Source organism: Gymnoscopelus microlampas (assembly GCF_963454915.1).
Source record: "Gymnoscopelus microlampas genome assembly, chromosome: 1".
Taxonomy (NCBI): domain Eukaryota; kingdom Metazoa; phylum Chordata; class Actinopteri; order Myctophiformes; family Myctophidae; genus Gymnoscopelus; species Gymnoscopelus microlampas.
Window position 1 is genome coordinate 32,857,907 of NC_139962.1, and position 14,048 is coordinate 32,871,954.

Consider the following 14,048-nt stretch of genomic DNA (forward strand, 5'->3'; position numbering starts at 1 on the left):
TAACTTTTATGGAAGGCTTATTTGAGGGGAATAAATAATTGGGACTTAGCTATTTTCTCTATTCTCTATTGCTTCTTTTTCTCTTTTTTTCCTTTGGTCACTCACAACAGATTTAGGCAGACTGAGCTCCATTTTGCTTTGAGCTCTGCTTTGCTTACTACTCCACTTTGTCTTTGTTCTCATGAACTTTGTGTGTGCGTGCTGCTCTCTACCAGCCCTTATCCCTATTTACTTTTTCTTGTATACTCGTCGTGAATATTCCTTTACTCTATGAACTTTGTCTGCATAATTAACACAGCTAAAGGTCTACATGTTGTGCATGCGAACATTAGGAGATTATTCTTTAAAATTGAAGCCTATGCATTTTGAATGTCCAAAATAACTGACTATCAAGAAAGAGAATGTGATGTCACACTGTGCTGTTTTAATAGTGGATGACCACACAAGATGGTGCCCTCTATGGACAGGGGGGTGCCATCTTGTGAGGTTGTTTTCCTCTAAAGGAAATATAGACTTAAATCCACCAAATCTACTAAATGTATTTTTCGTCCATCATTAACTCCTTACATCGTCTGAATGAAATTATTATTTGGCTTGATTTCTCAACTATCGTAACCTTTTTGGCAATGCAAACTTTACTCAACTTATAAGTGAGCCCACCAGAGTTGATTATGTATTTAGTCCTTGTTAGACTGGATTCTTTTCACCTATCCTTACAGAATCATTAAATAATTCAATCTCGGGTATCATCTGACGGTTTCAGTGACCAGGCATTCTATCATGTTCTGTGAAGATTAAAGTCTTGTCTGCCACCAAGATACATCAAAGTTACTCCTCTTTTCATCTCCATTGGCGACTGGCTCTACTCCATCAAAATGAGCATCAAGTATGATGCAATAAGGATGCAGTGATGATGGTTAAATTTTGGACGTCTAATGAGGACAAATGAGGATCACCTTTTCACAATCATACCAAACAAATCACGCTGACTAAACTGCTAACAAAAAGAGACACTTAAACTTGTACAGCATAACACGTAACAGGCATGAAAACTATAGAGCAGGACATCTATGGAAATGTCCAGTTAACTGCTCAAGAAAGGGACTACGGCACACATTTTCTGGACATGAAGAGTCAACAGGTGGTCAGGATGGGATACAATTGAAAGAGCCTCACAGGGCTGAGTATGTTGGGCCTTCATTGTGTTTTTATCCTTGGTGATATTGTGTGTGTTGTTGTTCATGGAAGTACTCATGTGTCCTCTTTTTATCACCATTTAAGTTTCAAGCACCTCAGCTGTGGAACCTTCTCCCAGTCTCAGTCCGTAAAGCAGACACACTCTGTATATTTAAAACTAGACTAAAAACCTTTCTCTATGATAAAGCCTATAGCCGAAGTGTATAGACTCAGTCCCCCTATAGTCATCCTCTCTCCCCCACCTTCCCCTTTCTCCTCTCTCCCCTCGTCCTCTCTCTTCCCGTCCTCCCTTTGGTTGTGTGGGTTTGTGTCCCATTGGTACAATCGTAATTAACCCTGTACGGATTCACGCTCTAGTAAGGCCTGCCACTAATTCTACAACCGGGGACTCGTTCCCCGGAGTTTCTTCTACCACCCACGTCGCAGGTCCATGGACTATTACTATGGACCCCCAGCTGCGGCTCAAGACTGTGACTGCGGACCGGGCCTGGGCCTCTCCATGGAGTCTATGGACTGTTACTACGGACCCCCAGCTGCGGCTCAAGACTGTGACTGCGGACCGGACCGGGCCTCTCTCCATGGAGCACGACCTGGACACGACCGTGGACTTCTACTACACTACACTATACCGCATATTATATTATCTTAAACATTTTTATATTATTCCATTATATACTGCATACACACTATTGCTGTACTATATTATACTATCATATGCTAGTATCTTACACTATTATATTTGCTATTATTGTTATTGTTACTGCTTGCACTGTATCTCTTTCTGTCTCTCCTCTGTCTCTCCCTTTCTCTCTCTCTTCTTTCCCCCAACACGGTCGAGGCAGAAGGCCCCCGCCCTAGAGCCTAGGGTCTGCCTGACGTTTCTTCCTGTTGAATTAAGAGGGAGTTTTTCGTTGCCACTGTCGCAAAATTGCTTGCTCAGGGTGGGATGTTGGGTCTCTTCTCTACATGTAAAGTGTCTTGAGACAACTTGTTGTGATTTGACACTTTAATAAAATTGAATTGAATTGAATTGAATCACCAAATAAATTCAATCAATCAATATATATATAAGTGTGTGTGTGTGTGTGTGTGTGTGTGTGTGTGTGTGTGTGTGTGTGTGTGTGTGTGTGTGTGTGTGTGTGTGTGTGTGTGTGTGTGTGTGTGTGTGTGTGTGTGTGTGTGTGTGTGTGTGTGTGTGTGTGTGTGTGTGTGTGTGTGTGTGTGTGTGTGTGTGTGTGTGTGTGTGTGTGTGTGTGTGTGTGTGTGTGTGTGTGTGTGTGTGTGAAAAAAAGTATAAAAGTATTGGCATCAAAAAGTACCAAACAGTAAAAGTACTCATTATGCAAAACGTCCCATTTCATGTTTTCAAATGTATACAAATCTTTGGAGAATAGCCTATCTACAAGCTCACAAATGCTAAGCATTGTGAGCTTGTAGATCTGCTATCAAATGGCCGAAATGTATATAGTGCTGAAGTGGTTAATGTATGTTTTGTAATAATAATCACAATCTACAAAGTAACTAGTAACTAAAGTTTTCAAATAATTGTAGTGGAGTAAAAGTACAATATTTGCCTCTGAGATGTAGTGGAGTAGAAGTAAAAGTACTGAAAATTGGGAATACTCCAGTAAAGTAAAAAATACCTCAATTGTACTTAAGTACAGTACGTGAGTAAATGTACTTAGTTACTTTACACCACCCACAGCTGCTGCCCTGCTTAATTGTCATTGTAATATACACTGTCCTGTTAGAAATATTAACCAAAAAAAAAATACAATACCAGGACCAATAGATGGCAGAGTTGAGTCGAGCAAATTGAGCGCACCCTCGTTTCCAAGCAACAAGGTGTAAATACTTTACAGGCTCAAGGACTACTACTAAGAGAGAAATGAATGAAACACTGGACTCCTTTGGGAAACGTATATGTTAATTTGACGCAATAACAGACAACTGAATGCATAACGGGAGTGTGATCTGAAGACTTTGCAGTAGGTGTAGTATCTCATGTTCTGGCGTGATAGAAAAGGGAAGCTAGCGTTTAGTGATAGTATAAATGTATGGCTGGCTTGGCTGGCTTGTTAACACAATAGCCAGTGTAAGATTCTAGTAATTTTGGCTGCTATTCTGTGTCAACTCATCTGATTAGTGTTTTTGTGGCTACAGCTCATGTTAGCCTCGGTTGGATTGTAAACGTAGGGATGAGGTTAACGAGGTTAACAGCTTTAGCTAGTCGTAGGTAGTTATTAGCATAGCCATGGATCCAAGACGGTCATCTGTCATGACCGTCATGGATGAACTTCAGTATAGAGTTTGCGTATATTCCCTTTTTGGTCCGAACATCTACATAAACGTTCAGATTTCAAATATAAAGTGCTTACCTCATGGCCATGGATGTTATAATTATGTACGGTCCCTCATAAGTACCCGTATGTTCCGTATTGTTCAATAAAAAGCATTTTAATCTGATTGGTGGCCATTTTGTCATACTTATTATAATGTATCAGAGTGCAATACATATCCCAACCGATAGGGTCGCGTAGTTGAAATCATATGGCGAAAATACGGATAAAATGGCCACCGATCGGATTAAAATGCTTTTTACTGAACAATACCGAAGATACGAGTACTTCTGAGGGCCCGTGCATAGATGTAACATCCGTGGCCATGGGGTTAGCACTTTATATTGGAAATATGAACGTTTATGTAGATGTACGGGCCAAAAGGGGGCGAAAACGCAAACACCAGGTTGAAGTAGGCAAGGCTAACGAGATTAACAACATTAGCTAGTCTTAGGTAGTTACTAATTAGCATAGCAAGGGATTACAAAAAAACCTAGAACCCACAGTCAGGTCGCACATAATAAAAGCAACATGTTAATGGCAGCTATAACGTTAACGTGGGTTTATGATGAAGAATACACTAACATGCTGTGGACATTTATTCTCCAAATGTAAACATTCATGTTAACTTGGAATAACGTTAGTAGGGTGGGTTAGTCTGTGTCGTAAGAAGACACCGACGCACAATGATGACGAATGTGGCGTGTCCTTTGGTAGCACGAGATTGATTGATTGATTGATTGATTGATTGATTGATTGATTGATTGATTGATTGATTGATTGATTGATTGAATACTGTATTAGAAGTTTGCAGAAAAAAGCACATGAACGCACAGTTCAATACAAGGTCAGCTAATAGGAATAAAAAAAAACAAGAAAGCTATTGGCTTGTTCCATTGGGGTCCTTTGTACTCAATTCATAGTGAATCCATACATACATCGCAGTAGTGTTAACAGTATGCAAACTGCACTCAACAAGACACAGTAAAGAGTATTGTGCATTTGTGTTGAGTTTGACCTAGATCAGTGGTTCTCAACCTGGGGGTACCCACCTGATTTTGGGGGGTCCAAGTGAAGTGACAATTCAAGGACTTTTAAGACCTTTTTAATACCTAAAAAAAGAAAAGAGAGAAAATCCATTACAGTATCAAAATAATCAACACTATACTTTAAAAACTGGTAAAACATTGACTAAATGATTAAATAATTTAGGAAAGATTACATTTTTTTTTTTAATTATATAGCCGATCTACAAGAATATTTATCTGTGGAACCGAGTCGGACTTAAATTGAATGCCTCAATTACTACAATTCCTAGTACAGGGTGGGGGGGTCCCCAGTTCAAAAATGATTATTTTGGGGGGTCATGGCCTGAAAAGCTTGAGAACCACTGACCTAGATGTGCAAACGTGAATAACATTTACATTGGTTCTATACCAGCTTTGTGACTGTGACATAGAAACAGTGCAATTTACAATTATTTCATTTACACCTGTAGGCTACACTTTCCTTACAGTGCTGTTTCATTTGAGATTACACACTTGAAAAGGGGCTGTGCTGGGCTTAAATGATTTAGGTTATGCATACTAATACATTTTTCAGAATAAAGCATCTCTGACACTGATGAGAGCATTTAGTCATCATGGACCATTGATTTCTAGCTTTGAGAGAGTGGTGTCCATGTTGAAATAAAAATGTTGCTTGGACTAGACAACATGAACAAGATGACTTGAATTGTTGTGATTTTTAATTATTTATTTTTTCTTTGACAGTAAGACAGGATAGCGAGGCAGCTGATGGTAGCAGGCTTGCCAATGGGGCTGTTTGACAAGCTAGCAGGATGGCTGGGGTTGAAGAAGAAAGAGGTCAACGTGCTTTGTCTGGGCCTGGACAACAGTGGCAAAACCACCATCATCAACAGACTCAAACCTTCCAATGTATGTGTGCCATTATATTGAATCTGTTGTGTTCCCTCCCTGGACAAGTAATAGTAATATTTTTGTACTATAAGTCAGGGGTTTTCAACTGGTGGTCCGTGAAGGTATCACATGTACAAACTGGGACCCTTATTTCCCCAGCAACATACAGTGGATATATACCACTGCATTTACAGTGGTTAAGTCAATGTTTAGGCGTTAACACCAGACACATTTGTTGTTTCTCACAGGCCCAGACACAAGACATCGTCCCAACCATTGGCTTCAGCATAGAGAAGTTCAAGACATCAAGGTATTCAACAAAACAGCTGAACATGATTTGAAAGTATGCCTTTGTACAATTGTTTACTCCATACAACTTCAGATGCCAAGCAGTGATGGAAGAAGTACTCAGATTTTTTACTCAAGTGAAAGTATCAATACAGCAATGTAGAAATACTCGGAATGTACTTAAATACCAAGTATTGTCATCAAAATGTACTTAAAGCCAAAAGTAAAAGTACTTGTTATGCAGAATCCCGTTTCACAAGGTATCATATCATATGTATAAATTGTATTAAAATATTTGAAAATAGCAGATATACAAGCTTGTAGATCGGCTATTTTCAAATAGCCAAAGTTTAAATAGGACTGAAGTGGTTAATGTATGTTTTTTAATAATAATTAAAATCTACAAAAGTTTTCAAATAATTGTAGTGGAGTAAAAGTAAAATATTTGCCTCTGAGATGTAGTGGAGTAGAAGTAAAAGTATTGAAAATTGGAAATACTCCAGTAAAGTAAAAGTACCTCAAAATCGTAATTAAGTACAGTACTTGAGTAAATGTACTTAGTTACTTTCCACCACGTTTACAAGTCTGTTAACAAGCTAACAATGCATTGCATAGCGATACAGACAGTATAATTTAGGCATTATTACTCTGTACTGAAGTTAAGTGTCTTCTGTTGTGTTGTATTCTCCACTCTTCTCTTCAGTCTCTCCTTCACAGTGTTCGACATGTCTGGCCAAGGCAGATACAGGAACCTCTGGGAGCACTACTACAAGTGAGTGTGCAAATCACACCGTTCTTATTGCCATGCAGTTTTCTCTGACCTGCGTACAGTTGATTCCATGAGTGCTGTTTCACTGAGGCCCCTCTGGTGTCCATGTCTTCCTCAGGGAGGGTCAAGCCATAATTTTTGTCATTGATAGTGGAGACAAACTGAGGATGGTAGTTGCCAAAGAAGAGCTGGACACATTACTAGGTCATCCAGGTAAATCTGTGTTATTCGTTATCCTGGTACTGTACTTGTGTGATTGCATGAATAATTGTATCAATCCCAACTTAACCTCTTAATTAAGAATTATGAGCTTGTAGGTCTGCAATTTGTGGCAGTTTTAGAATTTTTTAGAAGATGTGAGACAGGGTTTTTGAGCTTCTAGATTTCCAGGCCGCTATGCGGCCTTCAAATCTATGTATCCAAATCCTATATTGCGCTGATCAGAGCAATGGTCACCAAGTTATGGCCATTTTTGAAGTGTTAAACACTGCAATAGAGCGAGAGCCCCATATATGTGCAATTTAGTTTTTTTGATGCTACTATTCTCATCCAGACCCCTGAACAGTGCTTGTGCCAAGTTTGGTGCAGATTGGAGCATCGTTGGCACCTTTGGCCCCACACCTGGCCCCTGGTATGATTATTCTCATGACAGACCCCTGAACAGTGTTTGTGCGTGTGCGGATTGGAGAAACGAAGCGCCTGTGGCCAATTTTCGTGCAGATCAGAGCAACGATGCGCCTCGCAAGTCTGGATGTTACGTTTGTGACGTCCACCGTCCACGGTCCCTACCTAGGCAATTTTAATATAGGATGATTTGGTATCTATTTGGTATACTGTACAGTATGTGATTTGGCTTTCTTTTCTATCACAGTTGTACTGGGGGGAAAAATGATGTTACTCATTATAAACAAAAGGGTACATTGTAATATATATTGTCCTTCTTGCTCTGACTTCAGACATTAAACACAGGAGAATTCCCATCCTGTTCTTTGCCAACAAGATGGATGTGAGAGAAGCGCTGTCTTCAGTCAAGGTGTCACAGTTGCTTTGCCTGGAGAACATCAAAGACAAGCCATGGCACATCTGGTACACACACACACACACACACACACACACACACACACACACACACACACACACACACACACACACACACACACACACACACACACACACACACACACACACACACACACACACACACACACACACACGTGCACACCCACTGTAAAATCCTGTTAATTCAAGTCTGAAAGTATACAAATTTAACCCAATGCATTGGGTTACATTTGTACCATCCATTTCGGATACTGTCAATGCACTGAATGGGACATTATAGCGAGCTAAAGAGAGCGAGTTGCCATGCCGAACGTTGCGAAGTTCGCTTGAGCCGACTCAACGCCGTCCGAGTTATGCACCGATAGGCACAGAATCGTAAATCATGTTTTTGGCTGAGCGTTTTCCCCAACTTTCATCAACCCACAGAATAACGACAAAACATTTACTGAGCCCCGTCGGTCTCACCTACTTAGAACAATCAATAGTCTGATTAAACATGATAATGTCCCATTCAGTGCATTGACAGCATCCGAAGCCGGTGTTTGTACACTGAGTTACAGACCTCTAAGGGTCCATTTGGTGCCTATCACTCCTTTAACTGCGGACCCCCTGCAACCCCCTCAAGGCCCCCTGGCAGTCCCCGGACCCCACGTTGAGAACCAGTGTCTTAATGTGACCTGTTGTTGTTGATATGTTTCAGTGCCAGTGATGCTCTCAAGGGAGAAGGTTTACAGGAGGGGGTCGACTGGCTTCAAGGTAGGCTGAAAATGAACATGAGAATGAATCATGATGTAGATTACATCTTAAAGATAAACCACTTAAGCTCTATTAAAAAATCTTCAGAAATAGCCACTCTACAAGCTCACAACGCATCACATAAAAAAAACAGATCTGCCTTTAATGACATGCTAAAAATTGGGATGTCAAGGTGAAAGGGGTTAAGGTTTTGATGGTGTATTAAGATAGATAGATGTTGGTGTATTAAGACCAAATTCACATTCAACACCACACCAAGTATGGTAATATAGTAACTTTCATGTCTAGTATCTAATAAATGACAATTTAACTTTTTGCCCAAAATGTAGTGAGTAGTTACGAAAGATTCACCACCAGTTCATCTTAGTTTGATGTTTTTAGCGGCTTGCTTTTGTTTTGTGCATGGGCTAAGATTTACGTTTATTAGACATACAATTACTTTAAATTCCTGATATTACCTTCTTCCTGCTTTTTTGTTTTTCTGATCATGAAGTCCCTGTTGATTTCCATTCTCGTATAACATTTAATCAAGAGCAGCCTGACCCACTTCATGCACAGAACACCTTTATTCTTTTTCTATTAATTTGTTTTATTTCATCTCATTTGAATCCTTTCATAGAGCAAATTTCACAGTGAGTATTGATCGTTGTGTTTTGTGCTGTACTGTATTAGTGCACCGCCATTTACTGTAGCTGTAGAACATTAAATACATCCCCAGATTCCTACCCAACCACCTGATCCTGTAGATCGTTATACCATTATTTAAATGACATTGACAAATCAGTAATCCCAGTTAGCCCCCCCCCCCCCCCCCCCCCCCCTCCGCCTCCTCTGACCGATCGGCAGTATACCTACTCAAGCTAATATTTGTTGTTACTTTTGTTTAAAAACAGATTCCTATTTCAACTCAACTTTATTGTCAATTCTGTCATATGTACGGAGCATAAAGCTTGGCATAGGCAAACAGTGCAAAAGTACTAAACAAAACAATAAAGGTTACAAATACTGGATAAAAGAATTGTCCTAGGATTTTGACTAATTAAAATGAGGATCTGGGGAACAGTGACGAGGTACAGAAAATAATACAACCTGTGATAAAATAGATGTAGTGTAATAAGTCATCCACAGGTAGAATACTTTTTCTTTTTTGTAGTAGTAGCAGCAGCAGTATTGTTTTTGGACAAATTGTCTTATTTACATAATACTACCTTGGGCGTCAGCCCCAATTTGCCATCATGACATACAGTACAGCTGCTGTGCATGATGCAGTATAGATCAGAAGGACAATATCAGTCACCAGAACCAGCAGGGCTATGTGTTTTCAATGAGTCTAACATGGTTAAAATGATTTTGGACGATTTTGAAGTTCAATGGACTTTCAAAGGAGTGGGGCGTGTCTGATCAAATGAATAATAATCATATCTAAATATTGAATCAAGTAACTTAAACTGTCTGGGGTGCTCACAAAGACTAAGTAGATGTTAAAATGACCCCAGAAGTGTTTTAAAGTGAAATATCCCTTTAAGAGCTTTGAGGTAGACCATTTCAGTAACTGTGATGACAACATTACATCAACTGCAACAGATTTATGAACACTGAGTGACATGTTTTATGTGCAGCATTTTTTAATAATGTGGTGCTTTATGCCTGTGTTTTACAGATCAAATCAGAACGATGAGAACATGAAGGCCTAGAGAGAACCAACATGTGGAAAGAGCATCATACTGTAGTTGTATTCATAACAAAGGAAGAACCCTACCCAGATCCCTGCAGTGTAAAACACACACACACACACACACACACACACACACACACACACACACACACACACACACACACACACACACACACACACACACCACACCACACCACACCACACCACACCACACCACACCACACCACACCACACCACACCACACCACACCACACCACACCACACCACACCACACACACACACACACACACAAATTAACATTGTATAAAACAATGTTTATTTAATTTGCTATTTTGTTTTTATTCAAATATATAACAGTTGCCCCTTTAATAGCCACCTACTTTGTTTTCTTTATCTTTTTTTCCATTTATAATTTTCTCCCAATTTAGTTGCCAAATGGCAATTCCCCCATGTAATCCCTGTCCCTTTTGACCCCTACTCTTTGAGAGGGTGTAGACAACCACCTGTCTCCTCCAATCAATGTTAACTTTGTTGACTAAGATTAGACTAAAAGACTTAAGACAACAAATATTTTGATATTTAGTCGACTAAGACTAAACAATTTCAGCTACTAAAATGGGACTAAAACTAAATGTGTTATTCAAAAGACTAAGACAAAATCTGAATTTGCTGTCAAAATGAACACTGCCTCCAATACATGTTACGTCGCTAGTCTGCCTCTTTTCAGCTGAAAGTGAGGAGAGTTTCACCGGGAGGGTATAACACGTGCAAGAGGAACACGCTATTCTTCCCAGAAATGCTCTGTGCAAGGTGCTCTGGCCAACCTGTAGGAGTCGGTAGTGCAGCGACAGAGATCGGCCTCCCTGCCTGGCTTCCCACCGACGAACATGGCCAGTTGTCTTCATTGGAACGCCCGGCCAAGCTGGAGGCACCATGGTGGATTTGAACCCCAGTCACCACAGTAGAAATATTGTCCCCCTATTAAACAAACGCTCAAAATACGAAAGACTTAGATCCTGGTGGTACCCAAACCCCACACTGAAAACCAGTGCTCTAGGATTTGTAATGTATTGTAATGTTTTGGATGGGACTTGGGTGTACAAATACATTATATTTTTTTGCCCAGAACTTATACACACAAATAGGGTAGAAACCTGTACAGGGTGGTGACTGCTGACCAAAGTGACGGTAGTACAGTGGCAACTGCAGAGCAGACACCATTGGTATCAAGTGCCTTGCTCAAGGTCACTTAAACGGTAGTGCAAAATCTGGGCCAATTTTGCCGCAATACAGTACATTGCCAGTTTTAACTTCCTTGTGGTCATGCTACCATAAGCATCAGTCTGCCAGACAATGTACCAATGTACACCCCACTACTTAAAAACCAGGGGCACTCCTCTTACATCCACAAGGACACAGTCCTTACATCTAAAGAGTAGTTATCACAGTTGTGTGTCTTAGTGTAATTATAATTTCTGTCGAATTTGAACAAAGTCATCGTACACTTAAAGCTCTGTGAGCTTCTGCCTGTGGAGGACTGTGGCATTTACAAAAGCATTCCCAGGCCAGTAAATAATCAACTGTTCAGTTCACCAACACAGGTAGCCCTTATTTAGATGAACTATATTTTCAGATAGGATGTATATAATGTATTTATTCGAGTGCACGTGTATTACTTGTGTAAACAAATAAAGGTTTGGTGGAAAAGGCTGATTTATTTTGTTATTGTTGGTGTTAATGTGATGGTCATTGGACTCGGATAGCTTCTCCTATGTGTTCCATCTCACATGAAGAAAATCTCTCTCTCTCTCTCTCTCTCTCTCTCTCTCTCTCTCTCTCTCTCTCTCTCTCTCTCTCTCTTTCACTCCAACAACATATGAGCTGCCAACAACAGCTGCTTGTTAGTACTTGGACAACATGGTTTATTATATTAAGTAGGCCTAATGTATGAGGGATTTTATGTATCCGTTTTATTATTTTAGAATGTATTGTGGTATATTTTATGCTGCTGCATGTACAATTTTAATTGTGATGTTTTGTTTATATCTAAAAATAATAATTTGGGTAAATCTCATGAGGCCCACTGACTGTTAAGGCCCCATACGTTCGCCTAACCTTGCCTACAGTAAAGACCGCCCGTGGGTTTATATTAAGTAGGCCTAATGTATGAGGGAATTTATGTATCCGTTTCATTATTATTATTTTTACAATTTCTTTGGTATATTTAAAGGTATAGTAGTTAGTTTGGTATATGCTGCTGCATGTGCTTGATACAATTTTAATTATGATGTTTTGTCATTGAGACCATCACCCCACACAGGTTCAGTCTCAATGTTGAGCCATTATGCAGCTTGAGAGAAGTTAAAGCAACACCATGTACTCTTTTTTTTTAAATACAATTTAATTTTGTTCAATCTGTTTGGTAGAGTATGTTAATACAATATAACTAATACAATCGGGGTGGTTGAATTTTGTCTCCCTGCTCTTCTATTGAAACATTTAGATCAAAGGTCATGTCTCACCTAGACACAAATTTTGACCTGATGGTCAAGATTCAATTTATCCCCTGAGCAAGCAGGCAGGCTCTATTAGCTCAATGGTCCGGGGTAGAAGAGGAAATGTACATACTGTAGTGCAGCTCTAAGTGTCACTCAGCCATCTGCCACAACTCAAATGAGACAACCGTTCTATTAACCTACTACAGTATAAATACATTTCCTGAGCTTTCTTAACCCATTCAATTCGGGGAACGCATCTCTTGTCATTTTAGATTTCTTTGGCTATAGCACCGAGTGCCGCACTATGAGCTTGTTGATCTGCTATTTATTTATTTATCGTAAAAATGCAAAAATCCCCCCCTCCAGAAGCAAAGATTTGAGTAACAAATGTTCGCTAGATTCAAGATTTACACAAATTTCACGATGTTTCAAAAAAATAGCAGATCTACAAGATGAGCTTGTATATCTGCTATTTTCGAATAGCCAAAGAAATATAAAATGACAAAGATGTGTGATGTACGGAGATGCGTCCCCGAGTTAAAAGTAAATTGTCACAAACCTCAGAATGTCTCTTATAGAAATGAGCACATTCTGATTTAATCAATTATCAATTCCTTCATGAAATAATCAATGAAAATAGCTGATCTACAAGGTCACAAAGCACAAAAAATCATGTAGGGGCCTACTTACCATACCTGCTACTACAAATGGTATCTGTATACACTGTATGCACTGTATATCTTTGATTGTTTTGACCTGCTTCCATCCTGTGTTTTTCTTATTCTGCTCTTTTCTCTGTACTCTCCCTTCTCACCAAAAGCTACGAAATGATGGAGGCCCAGAAAACGTACTACACCTGTGACAATAAAGTTAACTCTGATCCTGTTATGCGCTGGTGCCTGCAGTGATCAGTCAGTAGAGAGCACTAATGGGCTACGTCATTAATATAGTCTATGGAGTAACAGCTCTGTGTAATATTCTGTGTAATCAGTGGTGGAAAGTAACTAATTACATTTATTCAAGTACTTTTTGAGGTACTTTAACTTTACTTATGTTGTGTATTTTCCAATACTTTTACTTCTACTCCATTACATCTCAGAGGCAAATATTTTACTTTTACTCCACTACAATTATTTGAAAACAAGTTACTAGTGACTTTGTAGATTTTAATTATTATTATTAACCCTACATACATTTCGTCCATTTGAAAATAGCAGCTCACAATGTGTCGCATTTTGCGACACATTGTGAGCTTGTAGATCTGCTATTTTGAAAAGAGCTTTATACATTTTAAAACTTGTGAAATGGCTGGGACATTCTGCATAATGAGTACTTTCTACTTTTGCTACTTTAAGTACATTTTGATACCAATACTTTTGTACTTTTTTTTACTCAAGTAAATTTAGAATTCCCGACTTGTGAATTGTGAAAAACGCCTCGCTTTGTAAGGTGTTGTTGTGAGCTTGTAGATCAGCTATTTTCACAATATATATATATATATATTGCCACTTTCTTATATCATTTGATAATTTGGCCAATGTTTCACCA

The 14,048-nt window shown here is 39.3% G+C and overlaps 1 protein-coding gene across 2 annotated transcripts; it reads left to right on the forward strand.

Moving 5' to 3' along the window:
* Nucleotides 1-3,051: 3,051 nt before the first annotated feature.
* LOC311047916 (ADP-ribosylation factor-like protein 6) lies at nucleotides 3,052-11,698 on the forward strand. Of its 2 annotated transcripts, none has more exons than XM_084060867.1 (8): nucleotides 3,052-3,185; nucleotides 5,309-5,473; nucleotides 5,704-5,765; nucleotides 6,447-6,515; nucleotides 6,631-6,725; nucleotides 7,469-7,598; nucleotides 8,272-8,327; nucleotides 9,988-11,698. In XM_084060867.1, exons 2-8 carry the CDS (start codon nucleotides 5,333-5,335, stop codon nucleotides 10,011-10,013), a joined length of 579 nt encoding a protein of 192 aa, XP_083916993.1. In that variant the 5' UTR covers nucleotides 3,052-3,185; nucleotides 5,309-5,332; the 3' UTR covers nucleotides 10,014-11,698. The 2 variants fall into 2 exon arrangements, with proteins under 2 accessions (XP_083916993.1, XP_083916994.1); XM_084060868.1 differs by having other exon boundaries at nucleotides 5,313-5,473.
* Nucleotides 11,699-14,048: the final 2,350 nt, after the last annotated feature.

What these genes read in the sequence shown, in the direction of transcription:
- LOC311047916 (XM_084060867.1), top strand. Translation starts at nt 5,333, where the DNA reads ATGGTAGCAGGCTTGCCAATGGGGCTGTTTGACAAGCTAGCAGGATGG. An exon ending in ACAGACTCAAACCTTCCAAT is followed by an intron (nt 5,474 to 5,703) that starts GTATGTGTGCCA and finishes TGTTTCTCACAG; the next exon opens with GCCCAGACACAAGACATCGT. An exon ending in GACAAGCCATGGCACATCTG is followed by an intron (nt 7,599 to 8,271) that starts GTACACACACAC and finishes GATATGTTTCAG; the next exon opens with TGCCAGTGATGCTCTCAAGG.